The following is an 18,024-nucleotide window of genomic DNA, read 5'->3' as shown; positions in this document are numbered from 1 at the left end:
GATGGGTGATGTCAAATTCAATGTTCACTATTTATCCATAATGTTCAAATAAACTTACCATTTACTGGCATTTTTATGAAGAGGTACATTGGGCTTATATTTTCTGTAAGGAGCGTTTCTAACCATATAGTCCACAGATTCCAACAGATCTATAATACTGAGATACTGGAAACATAAACAATTGTCAGTCCGCACATATAGAGAGTCTGTCTGTATTTCAAATTCATTCAAAGAGTTGATCAGTGATACAAATTTATATCATAATGTTTTAGTAAAGCCACAATTTGGCATTCAGATTGACCTATAAAGAAGTTAGTTGCCTAGAAAATCATGGACTTGGAAAGCAGAGAATAAAAAGTGATCAAATTAATTGTGTTAATTCATGTTCAAGATCTTTGAACATTCCTTAAAATGTGGAGTCAGAATATGCTCAAGGTGGGGCCAAATCAATGATTCTGAACTGGGTGGTTAGGTCATTCTTACACAAATCCTGAATGCCAGACTAAGCAGAAGAAGAGTCGAACTTCTGCCAATTACCTTTTCAGTCAGCGTGGTGTGCAAGAATGAAAACTGAAGAAATATTTTAAGTAACTTGCAGTAATGAGAATGTATGAAAAACATCAGCACTTTAGTTCATCCTCCAACTTAAAAGTAGCATGAAAGCAGAGAAAGATGATATGATGCAGATTAAGTCTATTAAAGACACAGATCAATTAACATTTTGTTTAGTTAAAAATCACAGCATCAGGTTATAGTCCAACAGGTTTATTTCAAAGTACTAGCTTTCACAGCACTGATCCTTCATCAGGTAGCTAAGGAGTAGAATCGTAAGACAGAATTTAGAGCAAAAGATGAAAGGGTCATGCAACGGAAATGATATATTGAACAAACCCATATTGCTGTTAAGTCTTTCATCTTTTAGAAAGAGTTACAGGTTTCGGTTCATTGATATGTATATCTCAGAACTTCTTTCAAGTCACATTCTCAAGATACCTTAAGGTTTCACAAAAAAAGGGACATCACAGCTCAGACAATGCATTAAAGGCGTGAGGTTAGAGTCTGGCTGTATCCCAATCTAGAGTCAGACTGGTTGTATTTCCAAAGTGGGAATTTATGAAATGTTAGATGGATTGACTACATGTAGGCTCCCAAGCACTGAGGACATCACCTAGACAGGGGACAAAACATCTGCAACACAAATTCCCAGCTCGGTGAGCAGAACCACAACAACAAGCACCCGTGCTACAAAATCTTCTCAAACTTTGGATTGACTACAGATTGTGTGTTTGCGAACAAACTATAATATATCTGCAAGTAAAATTCTGCAAACACAAATTCACCCCAAAGACACGCACACATGTGGGGGAGGAGAGCGAGAGAGCGAGAGCAAGAAAATGGATGTGAGAGAAACAGTGGGAGTGGATGTGACAGTGTGTGCTTGATCGAGTATGTGAGAGTCTGACCGAGTATTCAGCCTGTGAGAGGGTGTCTACATTGGTTTGAGAGAGAGTGTGCGTGCGCTCGCGTGTGCGTGTGGCCAGGGAGAGGGAGCGAGGTGGGGTGGGTGAACCAGGGAGAGAGGGCGAGAGAGAATATGGATGCGCAGAGGTTTCATTTTCCCCAGGAGTTAACTTTAAAAATGGAATTTCAGAGGAAGCAATGAAGCCTGATTGGTGACTGTCCGTCAAGACGGAATTAGGAAGAAAATAAATCAGGGCAGCTGCAAGGCCTAGACAAATCACTCTGCAAAATAACAAGTGCAAACACATCTGGGACCTTGCCACATTCTCATGCATATACTTCTGATGACGACTCTGGAACGCCTTTTTTGAGCTCCTGGAATCATGTAAGGGGTGGGGACAAAGGTTTATTGAAGTTATTAGATTGGGCTGCAACTAGCCAAGGAGGATGGAGGCAAGCACATATCGATCTGGCACTTTTTGTGATATCATCATACCATGGTTATAGGTGCATTTACATTATAGCAGTGTTAACATATACTTGCATAATACATTACATATCATACATAATTTTTGCATAACTATATTATTAAAGCAGTACTGTACGATTCCATTAGAGCACTGCTATCACAGTCCTTCATGTCAAGTTACACTTGAAAAATTACAATGGCAACTCTTAGGAAAATAACTTTTTTGTTACATGCAGTCTCAATTTATTTCTCAATTTTTCAGCACCTTCCATCTTGCTTTTCAAGTTCCCAGAAAATTTTGGTGGAAATGTCAAACAGCAGCAAAGCTGATGAACACAATCTTACCTGAGGTTTTGTCATTTCTATGTCAATGCTCTGTACTTCCATGTCCAGATTTATTTTGGGTGAATTCAATTCAGTTTCAGCAGAAGGATTGATGCAAAGTTTTGCAGACGCCGATATAGGCTTAAAAACTTTAACACAAAACAACACTAAGTATTACTATCTACTTAGATGCATTGTTTTTAAGTAAAATGAACAGGCTTTGACTTAAAAGCAATTTCTTCATTTGATGTTTCAGCTTTCAATTTTAGAAATCCTACATGGACAGATTCAATTGTATAATAAAGCCCATTTTCCTACAGTATATTTGAGATTACTGTGTGTCACTGTACTTGTCATGTAAAATGACAAGAGAAATTCAAATGCAAACTCAAATAATCAAAACTAAATGTTATTTCTGTCCTTTGAGTAAGCTTCTCAAATTGCAATTGGGACCTAAATAGAAAGTATAAAGACCAGTCTAAGCATTTGTTTATATTGGTTCTGCATGTGTCCTGCACCACGTCTTAAATACCACTTCAACGGACATTATTGCGAGCAAGAATTTTTTTAAAAATTGTAATTGAACAAAGTGTGTCCAGGTCAACCACTCTTCCAGATACATGGAAAAATCACAACAGTCCTATGCTTTAAGGAGAACAATCCCAGCTTCTCTAGTCTCTCCACATTAATACCTCTGATCCTTGGGACCATTTCAATAAATCTGCTCAGCACATCTTGACATTGAGCCTGAAGTGTGGCACCCAGAAGTGAACAGAATATTTCAATTAAGAAGAAACTAGTAAATCATAAATGTTTAGCGTAATTCCTTGCCTTTGTACTCTGTACTTACATTTGTAAAATCTCCATGGGTTCCTTATGCAGAATTTAACCAGCCCCATACAATCCAGACCTCTTAACTCCAAAGTAGTGCTGTACCATTTGGTTCATATTTTCTCTCCGCGGTCAAATATATCCCATTTAAAGAAACGTACAAAGGCTCTTTTGGAAGCACCTTTCAAACCTATGATCTCTAGCACCTAGAGGACAGAAGCAGCAGTTGCACAGGTTCACCAGCATCTGCAAGTACTTCTGCATGCCACACACCATCCTGACTTGAAAGGATATTCATTCCCACACTGTCACTGTCAAAATCCTAGAACGCACAGCATGGACTGCAGCTGTTTCAAGGCAGCAGCTCAATAACTACCTTCAAGTATAATTACATACAGTAACAGATGCTAGTCTAGCCAGCAATCCTCACATTTGGGGAACTTTTTATTAAAAAGTGTATTGCTTTACAATTCTCCACATCAAATTTCATCTGCCAGGTCCATCCCATTTTAGCAATGTCTCTCTCTTCCTGAAATCTAACTAGCTTCCTCATGGTTTCCTACATTTCCAAGTTCCATGTAATCTGCAATGTTTGAAATAAAGCTCCTTATGCTCCAATTCGTATCATTACTATTATTTATCTACGTGCATCAAATTCAATGGTGCAGACACTGATTCCCACGACAAGTGCGATTTGATCAGTTATCTTACAAAATTCTCAGTTGTCAGCCTTAACTACTACCTCAGCAATATCCCCTTCTCCAACTTATTCCCTATGGACTCAAATTGAAATTTAACTCCACCACGTTTCAGACTCTCACACAATTTAATACCAAAATATTCAGTATTTCTCAAACCGCTATGTCCACCACATTAATCCATATATCATGTCCTGGTGATAAATCATCCTACGATTTAATAAAAATGTTTTCTTCTTCTTTCCAGGTGAGATGAATCATAAACTTTAACAATTCTTGGATACCAATACCCATCCGTTTATTCAATCTCAACCATTACCATTATTCATGATACTCTCTGCATTTTCCATTGCTGAACATATACAATCTGCCTTTAGCTTCATTTCCTCATGGATTTCTCAATTAATTTCAACCTCAGCATGATAATGAGCACATAGGCCTTCATCTTTACTTCTGGAACCACTCCTTTGGCCTGCAGTCTATTCCTGGCTCACGAATCCTTTCACATGTCCTCAAGTATTCTTCCTCCATCCTCTAGCCCTTTACCCTCCCAAAATCCTTCCACTCTCTTTGCTAACAATACAATCAGTACAAAAACAAGTTCAAAGGATACAGGGAGTCTGCAAAGGCACACAGATGATTCAAGTGACTGGGCAAAAATATGTGCGTGGAGTACGGTGCTGGGATTATCCACTTTGGTAGATAAAATAGAAACAGTTATTTAAATGGATAGGAGGTAGAATGATGCGATACGGAGGTGTTTGGGAATCATTAAATGTGAATCACAAGAAGTTACTATGTTGGAGAGGCAAATGTGAAATTGGTCCTTATTGGAAAATAGACAGATTAGCATATTAGGAAAGTCATCACACAGTTCAGGGCACTGGCAAGACTGAGCCTTAAGTACTGTACATAGTCGAAGAGTGTGGTGCTGGAAAAGTACAGCCGGTCAGGCAGCATCCAAGGAGCAGGAAAATTGATGTTTCGAGCACAAGGAATGAGGGGGTGGGCCAAGGGAGCTGAGAGATAAACGGGAGGGAGGTGGGGCCGGTGGGGGTGGGGGGGGTTGGAGAATACTGTATATTGTTCTGGTTTCCTTACTTAAGGAGGGATTAACTTGTATTGGAAGCAATCCAAAGACGGTTGACTTGACTGACTACAGAGGCTGAGGGAATTTTCTTGGGAAAAGAAAGTTGAAATTTAGATCTTCGACATGTCAGATAACACTAAGGAGGCTTGACAGTATGCTTTTCCTTCAGCATACAAATCCAAATTTCAATAAGGTAACTCGCATCACCACTACCTTCTCAGAGCAGTTCTGGATGGGCAACAAATACTGACATTTTCAGAAACATCTACACTCCAAGAATGAATTTTGAAAAAAATAGTTGAGTGGAATTACACAGTTCCTGCTTATACAAAACAAATTAAATAAGAAGCCTTTCAAAAACAAAGAGTTCCAGTCTCAACTGCAATAGGGTTTTACGTTTTTGTAAACATATTCTACAAGTACTCAAGTAGGAACAGGCGACAGTAACTATTGCAATGATAACACTTACTGTAATCATGACTTTTGGGTTCATTAGCACTTGAAGCTATCCCTTCTTTTAGCTGCAACTATTAGACAAAAATCAAGATTATAATGATGAAGCAGTTACTGAAACAAAAAAAATTTAAACAATACTGCCCAATTTGTGATCAATATATTTTCCTGAAATATCTGTAAAATGGAGGTCTGCTCAAGGAGTGAGATACTCGATTTAAATGTCACACAGTCATAAAATATTGCTAACATGGAGCATTTACCAGTGCTACTTAAATACAAGCTAGCATGGTATTTGTTCAAACATCATGTATGCAGTAATATATTACCTAAAAGACACCAAATCTGAGGGGAGTCCATTTACTATAGACAAGTATCCATTTCGCCTGGACAATATTTATCTGCTTTTTTTTTAAAATACAGGAGAGATAGCGGCCTAGTGGTAAATCAGGCATAAGGACTTGTTCAAATCCCACAGCAACAGCTGGTGAAATTTAAATTCAAGTACTAAAATCTGGAATTGAAAGATAGTTTCATGGTCAATAAAAACCCATCTGGCCCACTGATGTCCTTTAAGGAAGGAAATCGGTCATCCTTATCTGGTCTGTCCCATGTGAGACTCAGATCCTTCCTTAATTAAAAGCAAGAAAAATAAAATGCACCTAACTCACTTCCTACAACCAATGAAAAGGAGTTATATTCTCTTCCATCCCTTTAAGATTAGCCTATTATCAGTCTCGTGGCTCGTAGAGTTATCACAGCACATGTGCCATTTACAAAATACAATGATTTGTAACAGGAGACAGAAATGCACAGAAATCCAGGTGATCATTCCATTGATATGTATCAGGCAAACCAAATTCAATGTAATTGCAATAACAATGTAATTGTTATACATAAGCGTTGTGAATGAGATTATAGGGGACATGGCAAGTTTGAAGAGGATAACAAAATTGGTGATATAGTGGACAGTGAAGAAGGTTATCGAAGAATGCAAAGGGATCGTGAACAACTGGGCCAACAGGTCTAGGAATGGTAGATGGAATTTAATTTAGATAAGAGTGAGGTGTTGCATTTTGGAAAGACAAACCAGGGCAGGACTTACACAATTAATGGAAGAGTTGTCAAACAGAGAGATCCAGGGATTCAGGTACAGAGATCCTGGAAAGTAGTGTCACAGTTAGATAGGGTGGTGAAGGCATTTGGCACGCCTGTCTTCTTTGGTCACAGCACCGAATACAGGAGTTGGGACGTGACGTCACAAGACATTGGTAAAACCAAATGTGGAGCACTGCATACAATTCGGGTCGCCTTGCTAGAGGAAGGATGTTATTAAACTGGAATGGGTAAAAAATGATTCACAAGTATGTTACAGAGACTGCAGGATTTGAGTTATAAGGAGAGGCTGGAAAGGTTGGAACTTCTTTCCCTTGAGCATAGAGGCTGAGGAGTGACCTCAGACATTTATAAAATCATGAAGGGCATAGATAAAGTGAATAGACAAGGTCTTTTCCCCAGGGTAGGGGAGTCCAAAACTGAACATCATAGATTTAAGGCAAGGGGAGAAAAATTTTAAAAGGGACCTGTAGGGCAACTTTTTCCTCACAGAGGGTGATACGTGTATAGAACAAGCTGCCAAAACAAATGGCAGGAGTGAGTACAGTTGCCACAGTTTAAAAAAAAACACTGACAGCTACATGGATAGGAAACGTTTAGAAGGATACTAGCCAAACACCGGCAAATAGTTGTACTTCACTTGAGGAAACCTGGTCAGCATAGAGGAATTGGGATGAAGGGTCTGTTTCCATGCTGTTTGACTCAGTAATTCTATAACAAGATGGGCGGAAATATCAATTCGCAGGCTAATGCGGACTCGTTAATAAAGCAATGTAGTGAGAGAAAGGCAAAACAAAATCATTGTTTACTAAAGCAAATAGGGCAGCGTGCAACTACATCAAGGAAACCGAAGTAACTCTGAGGAAGTATCGGAAAAGATACAGCATAAATTCCAGATGTAATTTGTACTCATGCTTTGCACAGACAGACAATCAGATCTGGAACACTGGTTACATTTCTGGTCACTGTAACCCCAAGCATTGGCAGCAACATGAAAAAAGGTAGCCAAACCAATACCTTACTGAACACATCTGAACAAAGAAGTTGAAGAAACTGGAATTGCCATTTCTGAAGGCAGCTCAGATGATTTTTCAACAAATATTTCTCTGGCTTTCATCTCTGAGGAATGGCAGCAAGATGTTTCATGGGTCAAAGGAAGGAAATGAAGGAAAGTACAAAATCTCATATGGGATTGTGCCCATGACAATTCACAAATGAAACTATTATAAACACTCAATTCTTCCAAGTCAGTGACACAAATACATACCAAGATTTGCTCCCTCGTGTTATTGCACAGCAGCAAGCTGTTCACATTCCAATAAGCACAAAGGCAATCTAAGCGGACAAGCTGAAGAACAAACAGCTGTGATTACTCCCAAAGTAAAACAGCTTTGAAGGTAAAAATCACAAAAAAAAATTCAAGGATTACATCATCACGATTGCAAGCAATCAATATTTTATAATCACAACACGAGTCACCTTACATTCCCATTTAAATACGTGAACAATTTCGGTCAAACAAGGTTTGTAGCATTACTCCAAAACACTTTGTAAACATCTCTTCAATCCCACCCGGCTCATTGCCGAAGGCAGTGATGTGAACTACTGTCATGTTCAGGGAATCATTAGTATAAGAGGCTACCATTTGGGCCATTTGGCTGTGCTATTGTAACATCAGAGAAGCTATTATATGAAATAAAAAAACAAGTACAGATCTTCAAAGTCTGAGGGAAACAAATCATGTTTATGTTCAAATCAGGTATCTGTGGCGTTTTCATGATAGATGAAGCATCAATTCAGTTTATTTTTGCTTGGTGTGCTGTTTCAATCCTACTTTTCCCTGCACTTTCTTCATTTCACCTTCAAGTTGCCACGCAATTCCATTTAAGATGTGGTCAGTTTATATTTGACAAAGACTGTTGTACTGACCCTCTCATACCAAAAATGTTCCCTTCATTTTTCCAAGTGATAATCTTAAGCCTATCCTCTATTTGCTCACAGTCAAAAAGTGTGGCGCTGGAAAGGCACAGGACAGGCAACATTGGAGGAAGAGTCGACGTGTTGAGCATTAGCGCTTCATCAGGAGGACTTACCAACCAGTGGAAACAATCCTTCATTATTACTCTTCCAAAACCTTGTATGATCGTGTTTTCAGGATCACAGCACCCTTACTAACCTTTTGTATTTTGAGAGATAAGTGACACTGCCCAGAACCTTTATTCACACGGATATCCTTACTCCCAAATTATTTTCCTGATTCACACCACAAGATAAAGGAGCAGAATAAGGCCAATCAAGTCTGTTCCACCATTCAATCATGGCTGATATGTTTCTAAACCCCATTCTCCTGCCTTGATCCCCTCACTCAATGATCCTATCTCTGTCTTAAATGCATTCCATGACTTAGCCTCCACAGCCTTCTATAACAACGAGTTCCATAGATTCACCATCCTCTGGCTGAAGAAATTCCTCATCATCTCAGGTCTAAAAGGCTGTCTCTTCATTCTGAAGCTGCGCCTTCAGGTCGTAGTTTCTCTTACTAGTGAAAGCACCTTCACTTCCATTCTCTAGATTTGCAGAATTCTGCAAGTTCCAATCAGATTCCTCCTCCTTATACTTTTAAGCTCCATTGAGGACAGGCCCAGCGTTCTCAACCACACCTCATATGACAAAGTTCTTCATCCCCAGGATGATTTTTTCAACCTCCTCTGAACCGCCCTCCAAGACCAGCACAATCTTCCTCAGATTCAGGAGGGAAAACTGCTCTCACTTCCAAAATGTTGTCTGACTAGACCTTTATAAAGTCTCAGAAGTTCATCTTGTATTCTCGCCCTCTTGAAGTGATTGCTAACATAGTAGTTGGGAAGCCAAATACAAACTGAACCTACCCGTTAACAGAATCCTGAACTAGGATTCGCAAGCCCCTCTGCACTTCCGATTTCCAAAGCCTTTCTCCATTTAAAAATAGTCTATACCTCTATTCTTCCTACAAAGAGCATAACCTCACAATTTCCCACATTGCATTCCATGTGCCATTTCTTTGCTGACTCTCCTAGCCTGTTGATTCTGCAGCTTCCACGCTTCCTCAACACCATCTGTCCCTCCACCCTTCTTTGTTGCATCTGCAAACTTAGCAACAATGCGCTCAGTTCCTTTATCCAGATCAGAGTCATAGAGATGTACAGCAAGGAAACACTTCAGTCCAAAGCGTCCTCGCCAACCAGATATCCTAACCTAATCTAGTCCCATTTGCCAGCACTTGGCCCGTATCCCTTGAAACCCTTTCTATTCATATAACTGTCCAGATGTCTTTTAAATGTTGTAATTGTACAAGCCACCATCACTTCCTCTGACAGCCCATTCCATACATGCACCAACCCTTGCATGAAAAAGTTGCCCCTTAGGTCGCTTAAATTCCACCACCCTATATGTATAACATTAATAGTTGTGGTTCAAACACTGACCCCTGAAGAACTCCACTAGCCATTGGCTGTCAACCTGAAAAAGACACCTTTATCCCCACCCTCTGCCTTATGCCAGTCATCCAATCCTCTAGCCAAGCCAGCATCCTGCCCCTAACACAATGGGCTCTTCTTTAGCAGCATCTAGTGCAGCATCTTGTCAAAGGTCTTCTGGATATCCAAGTAGATCACGTCCACTGACTCTCCTTTGTCAAACTAGCTCATTATCTCCTCAAAAGAATTCTAACAGATTTGTCAGGCCTGACCTCCCCTTGAAGAAGCCATGCTGACTCAGCCCTTTTTTACCATGCACTTCCAAGTACGCCATAATCTCATCCTTAATAACAGACTCCAAAACCTTACCAACAAGAGGGGTTAGGCTAACTAGCTGACAATTTCTCTTCTGAAGCATGGGCTTACATTTGCGATATTCTAGTCCTCTGGGGCCCTCCCTGACTCCAGCGAATCCTGAAAGATCACCACCAGTGCCTCCACAATCTCCTCAGCTCCCTCTTTCAGAAGCAGGGTGTAGTCCATCCAGCCTGGGTGATTTATTACTCAAACCTTACAGCCCTCCCACTATCATCTCCTTAGTCATGGCCACTACATTGACCTCTAACCCCTGATCTTGGAGATTTGGGTATGCCACTGGAGTCTTCTGCTGTGAAGACTGATTCAAAAGCAAAAAGATCCAAAACAACTTCAAGCCAAAGCACCAGCGGTTCCGACTACTCTCGATTTCTGTCTACTGGTCACCTATGAATGCATGCAGTTTTTTTTTAAAATGGTATAAACCAAATATAAAGTATTCTGAACACGCCCAATAACATTAGTAAATATCACATGCATACATCCAGAATAATCCCAGAACTTATCAACTTTAAATGGAAAAAGCTTGATGCATCTACTGTGACAATCAAATACCTTATAGATGATTTTTGCAGTGTCGCTCAAAATACATGGTGTCCAGTTTTCATCTGCTGTCTAGAAACAAAAGTTTGATTAATATAATGTGGTTTTTTTCAAAAGCTATTTGCAATGCTATAAATATTTTCTAATCAACCTGCTTAGAAACGTTATTACACACCTGTGGAGTGGTGGGATTTGAACCTGTACCTTTGAGTTCAGAGAGAAGGATATTACCATTACTCCAAAGAGCACCTCACCCTAACTATTTGAACAGCTACATATGTGTTTGATTTTGAGGTTTGAATTTTAAGTACTTTTCAAGTGACAGTACAGTCAACATAAGAGGGGACCATAAGTAAAGCAGCAGTCACTCTCGATCTATTCCATTACAGGTTTATAGTAAGAAATGAACTGTGGCATGCACATGGACCAATGACTGCCTTTTGTGCTGTAACATTCCAACAATTGAGAAATTATTGGAAAAATTAGCTCTCCAACTAGTAATCAGAAATATTGCAGTGCAGGAAGATGACACTTGGCCCATTCAGTCTGCACCAATGCTCTGAAAGAGCATCATTATTTACTGCCATTCTCCCACCGCTTTTCCAATAACCCTGTTTATTATTGCCATTTAAGTAGCTGTCGGATGTCCTCTTGAATGTTTCAACTGAATCCACCTCTACCACTCCCTCAATGCACACCAATCACAGCATCGACTTGCTGTTCCAGAAGTCATTTCCGCGCACAGATCTCATAGGCTTGTGCAGTGGGAAAGAAAATTAGAAGGAATGCCACTTCCAGGCCCTACATGCCAGGCCCAAAGCACTTGCTATGTAAAAGTTTTGTTTCTCATTTCATTTATTCCTTAAGCAAATAGTTTTAAATTTATGCCCTCTTGTTCTTGATCTTTTTACAAATAGAAATAATTCTGCCCTCTGCTCAACCTTGAATAATTTTGAAAACTTCTGTCAGATCTGCTCTATGCTTTTTTGTTTCAAGGAAATTAGTCCCAGCTTCTCCATAACCAAGATTTCCCAACCCTGGAACCATTCTCAAAGCTCTTACGCATTCGTTCCAAAGGTGTTCACATGTTTTGTAAAGTGGGATGCCCAGAGATGCACACAATACTCCAACTAAGGACTAACTAATATCTTACACAGGGACGCAAAACCTCCCTGCTCTTGTTCTTTATGACCCTATTAACAAAGGCTAGGATATACTGCATTTTATATTAACTGCTATCTCCACTTATCTTGTCATCTCAAATGATAGATGAACATATCCACGTGATTACAGTCTTTCCATTTTATTCCAGCAATTAATGGTAATTCCCAGGATGGTGGAGGATATCAGTAATGGAAACGTCAGTGTATATTAAGAAATGTTTGTATTCTTTTACGTTGAACACGATCATAGCTTGGCACTAATGTGCTGTGAATTTTTGTTGATTATCAGTCCAAGCCCACATGTTCCAGGTCTTGCAGTATGCAGGAACAGATTGCTTCAGTAGGAGTCACAAATGGTATTTAACATTGTTTAGAGGGCTTCACCTACTCACTTCTAACCATATGTCGGCGGACACGTCATTGTTGAAGTGAAGATAGTTGGGCGTTCGACACTACCCTGACTTACTGCGAATCACAATGACTGAGACAACTGATCTCCAACAATCACAACCATTATCCTTAGGTATGGCCCAAAGCAACACAATTTTGTTTCCTTATGTGCATTAACTTCATCAGATTTATATTTTGCATGATCTCATTAATGTCATATTCAATCAAATTCTAAACTGATCCTTTCGTCAGTGGTGCTCATCTAACTTGTTGAAATCAGCTCTTTTGTCCATGCTTGGCCCAAGGCGTTTTCAGATGCAAACTCAAGTGCTCCTGGCAAAACCCAACTGTATATTATGGAGCACTGTTTGTCATCAAATGGTTGATTATCCAGAGTGGACTGATGGGACTGTGATAACCAGATTCCACACCTCCTAATTTTTTGAACAGAATACGTCTATTTGGTTCATCCAATAGATGCTGGTGTTTTATTGCACTGGAGCATGATGTTTAGGGGTACAGTGAAGTCTTCAGTATTGCAGTCAGGATGTTGACAGATTTTACTTTTCAGCTGTTTCTTGACAAGTGCCGACTTCAGAAGGCAAAAATAGATCACCTACTTAGTTCTTCTGACTGAAGATGGTTGCAAATGTTTCAAACGGCTAGGCCTTCCTGTCATTAAAAGATGGAAATACTATGTAGCCTCTTGTTTCTGTCAGCTGTTTTAGTTGTCCACCATTGGATGCAGCAAGAGTGCAGACATCTTATTTGACACATTGATTATTGGGTCATTTAGCTCCATCTTCGACAAGCTGCTTCCACTCTTGACAGCATGCAATTCTGTGCTGTGATTTCTCATGCTGATATAAGCCTAAAGCTGCTCCAAGCGTACTCTCCCACATTCCGCAATGGACAAATAATGGTGGTATGAGGCCAAGAAGGTACAGACTGTCACAAATTAGCTCTGCTGCTATTAATGAGCCAAAGCAGCTCATGAAAGCCCACGTTAAGCTATTCCAAAATTTATTCCATTTAGCAGGATAGTAGTACCACACAGTATGCAGCTGTCCTTGATATGGAGTCATACCTTAGCCTCCACAATGACTGTGTGGCAGTCACTCCTATAAATATCGTCAATGACAAATAAAGACAGATTGATGAGGTGTAGTCGGCTTCTCCTTCCTGATGGCTACCTCAAAGCTAGTGTTTAACGTATACCCAGACCCTGGTATAAATGAGCAAGACAGCAAAACTTTTATATCAAATCACACTAGTTCAGTGGTAAGCACTGCTGCCTCACAGCACCAGGGACCCGGATTCGATTCCAGCCTTGGGTGACTGTGTGGAGTTTGCACATTCTCCCCCTGTCTGCATGGGTTACCTCCAGGTGCTCCGGTTTCCTCCCACAATCCAAAGATGCGCAGGCTAGGTGAATTGGCCATGCTAAGTTGCCCATAATGTTCAGGGATGTGTAGGTTAGGTGCAGTGGTCAGGGGTACATGTAGAGTAATAGGGTCTGGATGGATTACTTTCGGAGGGTCAGTGTGGACCTGCTGGACCTAATGGCCTGTTTCTACACCGTAGAAATTCAATGATTCTATTCTATGAAATGATGCATTTGTTCAAATTTAACATCACATGAAACAGCTTCAATTTCACAAAGACTTAAAATTTCAGAAGCAAATCAGATTTAAGAATTAAATCCATTACAATATTACTTTTGCGGCATGAACTGTATGCGTCAATTGTTAACATATTCCATTTATCCAATAAAATTACATTTTCTGCTTATTGAGCTCAAAGTCAATGAGCAAAAAATTTCTTCAGCAACTTTGCAATTAGTCGAATGACATCATTTTCATAGCAAGGACTCCTCTGCTCACTCCTGCCAACTCATATTCCTACAACTGAGCTGACTTTCCATTTGGTTGCTGTATTAATTTCACATTTGGTTTAGCTTATAATAAAATTCGGGTGAAGCATTAAACTAATCTTGCATCTATAAAGGCAAATCCTCCAGCCATTTCCCCAGTTTATAGTTGGAACCTCATCAGTGTCAACAGCAATGAAATCTCATTAGAAATCTCTGAATAAATGAATCCAAGTTTGTTTTTCCCCCCCAACGAACAACCTTTTTAACACTTTTTCCATAATTGGAACGAGAATATAAAGTTATGCATTTGTGTTAGATAAAGTGTAATGTTTTGACACCAAGTTTCCTCATCTAAATCATTAATATATATTGCGAATAGTTGCAGTCCAAGCACAGATCCCTGAAGTAGTCCACTCGTTCATGTCTGCCAATTGGAAAAAGACCCATTCATTGCTAGCCTTTGAAAACTGGTAGACAGGAAACAATCTGTTTCAGTGCACAGCCTCCAATATCTTGCACTTGGACTTTGCATAGTAATCTCTTATGTTGGACCTTAGAGAAAGCCTTCTGAAAGTCCAATTAAGTCACATCTACTGCCCAATCACCCCCCCGTTATCTACTCTACTAGTTGGATCCTCAAACAATTTCACATTTGTCAAGCACGACTTTCCCTTCGTAAACAACTATCATAACTTGATCGAAAAGCCCAAATGGATCATCAGCGTTCTTCAGGGAAAGAAATCTATTCTTACCTGGTCTGGCCTAAATGCAACTCCGGGGCTACAATTTATTTGACTCTTGACCACCTTCCAAATGGCAAGGCAATGGTTTAACATGGATGGTCACCACATCTCAGGTTAAGAAGGTGAGTCCTTCCTGGTAACCTGAGCCAGTGACAGAATTTCACACACCCTGTTGATATCATTTGGCATCACAATCCAACTGTCCAACAACTGAGCTAACTGAACCCCTATCCTCTGAATGGCTTAGGAAGGCACAGAGTTCAAGAGCAATTCAGGATGGTGACCAAATGCTGATTGTACCTCTATTGCCTGCATCCCATGAAAGAATTAAAAAAAACAAATGGTTCCTGAATATATTGGAAGCACTGGGTGAGCAGAGTTCAACTCATTTAGATCATGGGGAAAATTCCAGCACAAGCTAAGATCTTGCATGACATGCAGCCAGAAACTGCATAATTTGTGGATTACATTATTCTGAAGTCCTAGGGTCTGACTGTGTATGGAAAATTATCCCATGTGGATGCATGACAGGAGGCAAGATGGAATGAACTGCTCCTTACAGCAAACACTGAATGTGCCACTATTAGGTATGACCTGTCACTCAGTCACCAATGCTCTCAAAGTAATTTCAAAGAATAACCAGGTAATTACTTTTAGTGATGCTGATTGGTGGATGACCAATGCAAGATTCAGTGCATTTAGCAGCCTTATGTCAACAAATTCAAATACCACATTGCTTCGTATGCCTCCTCATAATTTACTTTAACAACTGTCAACATCGAACACAACACTAAATTATGTTAATAACAGGATTTCACTTCACTTAATAAGCAGTTTTTTGCAATTAATTGCCAAGCTACACCGCCTTACATCTTACAAACCTAAAATTAAGGAGATTGGGGAAGAACTCCTTTTACATGCCTAAGGACTAGGTGAGAGAAATACAGAATGCTGAAGAAATTCAACAGCTCTGGCTGCATCTGTAGAGAGAGAGAAACAGCATTAATCTGGAGTCAGATACGACTCTGGCTAGATGAAACCTCAATTTAACATCTTGGCCTAAAGACAGTACCTCCAACCTTGCAGTGCTCCATCGTTGCGAATTGGACTGTAAGTCTAAAATACATGTTCAGCTTCCGTAGTGAGAATTTAACCCATGGCCTTCGAACTCAGGTCAAAGGGTGATTGAGTGGGCCACAGATTGGAGGCCTACATGTGAGGAGAAGCAAGTGACGTTTCTCAAAATAATGAATTACTTTGACACCAGTAAGCTACATCATTCCCTTCACATTGCATCTGTTCATACATTGGCCATAGCATTGACGATAAACTAGTAATTTTGCCTGGGCTATAAGCAACTACAAATGACCATCATCGTACTTTCGTGGTGATGAGCTACGTTGAAAACTGTGTATATATTATCCCTCCTTCACCTCATTTTAAATCACTAACATTATTTAATGAAAAGTTTTTTTAAATCCTTTCATAAAATGAGAGTGGTACAAAGCCAGTATTTGCTGCTCATCTCAAGTTATCCCAAGGTGGTAGTGAGCATCTTTGTGAATCACTGTACTCTATGTGGTGCAGGTAAACCACATGCAGTCCCTGGGTTATAAACAGGTTCCATTCCAGACTACATTCACAAGTTGATTCGTACACAAGTCAGAACATGACGCAGTACAATAAAATAGCTATGATGTGGAGGTGCCAGTGTTGGACTGGGGTGGACAAAGTTAAAAATCACAACAGCTGTCAGCATGATTGAACGCTCACATCAGATTCTTAACATTAATCTGGAATCTCATCGCTAAATATAAGAAAGTGTTCATAAATCGGATGTTGGACATTCATAAATTAGGAACCACCTGTATAGTGTAGTTTGAATGGAAGTCCTACTATTCTGATCGAGCTGAAGCATACGAACAGCAATTCAGTTTCAAGTCAACAGGAATTTCCAAGGAGATCTTTCAGGCAGCTGCTACCCTTGCCTTTTTCAAGGTTGCCAGTCATGGCTTTGGACTGTGCAGAAATACCTTAAAAATAGATTTGCAGAAACCTCAAAGAAAAATCCAAATTTTGAAAACCTTTACAGAAACTAGGTCTGTGAATCAAATCACCATCCTTGGATTACATTTTCCTTTAAGTACTCTTGCTGACTTTGTATCATACAACATTGACTAATAAACTGGATTACATTTCTTGGAAAAGCATGATTTGGAGATGCTGGTGTTGAACTGAGGTGTACAAAAGTTAAAAATCACAACACCAGGTTATAGTCAAACAGGTTTATTTGGAAGTGCTAGCTTTCAGAGCACTGTCCCTTCATAAATTGGTTGTGGAGTATAAGGTCATAAGACTCAATTTATAGCAAACGTTTACAGCGTGATGTAACTGAAATTATATCTTGGAAAAATACCTGGATTATTTGTTAAATCTCTCATCTTTTCGAATGACCATGTTGGTTTCAGTTCTTTTAAAAAAGTTCTGAGATTTATATATAAAAGTTACATTCTCAAGTGAACTTTAACAATTGGTGCCATGTTGGCCCAGATAATGCACTTAAGGTGTGAGCTGCCCCGTGTGAGACTGTCTGCGCCACAAATGGTCAGACTGATTCTTATCCAAAAAACAGATTTACTGAATCTTACATGGATTCATGCAGTTTTTGAGCAAAATAAAAGGTAATTCTGCAAGTACAAATTCACCCCACAAACTTACATGCGTGTTTGTGCATGTGGATGCATTTATTTTTGGGGGCGGGGGCTGACGTGAGAGAGAGAGTGAGAGAGAGAGTGAGAGAGAGAGTGAGAGAGAGAGTGAGAGAGAGAGTGAGAGAGAGAGTGAGAGAGAGAGTGAGAGAGAGAGTGAGAGAGAGAGTGAGAGAGAGAGTGAGAGAGAGAGTGAGAGAGAGAGTGAGAGAGAGAGTGAGAGAGAGAGTGAGAGAGAGAGTGAGAGAGAGAGAGAGAGAGAGAGAGAGTGAGAGAGAGAGAGAGAGAGAGTGAGAGAGTGAGAGAGTGAGAGAGTGAGAGTGTGAGAGTGA

The 18,024-nt window shown here is 39.9% G+C and overlaps 1 protein-coding gene across 5 annotated transcripts in view; it reads right to left on the bottom strand.

The window, feature by feature from the left end:
• vps13c (vacuolar protein sorting 13 homolog C) overlaps positions 1 to 18,024 on the bottom strand; it is a 284,102-nt gene that overhangs the window by 198,935 nt on the left and 67,143 nt on the right. For all 5 annotated transcript variants that reach the window (XM_072553135.1, XM_072553136.1, XM_072553137.1 and 2 more), the window contains 5 exons: positions 10,828 to 10,887; positions 7,710 to 7,790; positions 5,343 to 5,400; positions 2,276 to 2,403; positions 59 to 165 (listed from right to left, as the gene is read on the bottom strand). In XM_072553135.1, coding sequence (XP_072409236.1) covers positions 59 to 165; positions 2,276 to 2,403; positions 5,343 to 5,400; positions 7,710 to 7,790; positions 10,828 to 10,887 — 434 coding nt within the window. The remainder of the gene's footprint in view (positions 1 to 58; positions 166 to 2,275; positions 2,404 to 5,342; positions 5,401 to 7,709; positions 7,791 to 10,827; positions 10,888 to 18,024) is intronic.

Source organism: Chiloscyllium punctatum, chromosome 33 (assembly GCF_047496795.1).
Source record: "Chiloscyllium punctatum isolate Juve2018m chromosome 33, sChiPun1.3, whole genome shotgun sequence".
NCBI classification, from domain to species: Eukaryota; Metazoa; Chordata; class Chondrichthyes; order Orectolobiformes; family Hemiscylliidae; genus Chiloscyllium; species Chiloscyllium punctatum.
Note: the sequence above shows the minus strand (reverse complement) of the source record. Positions and strands in the feature narration are given on the sequence as shown.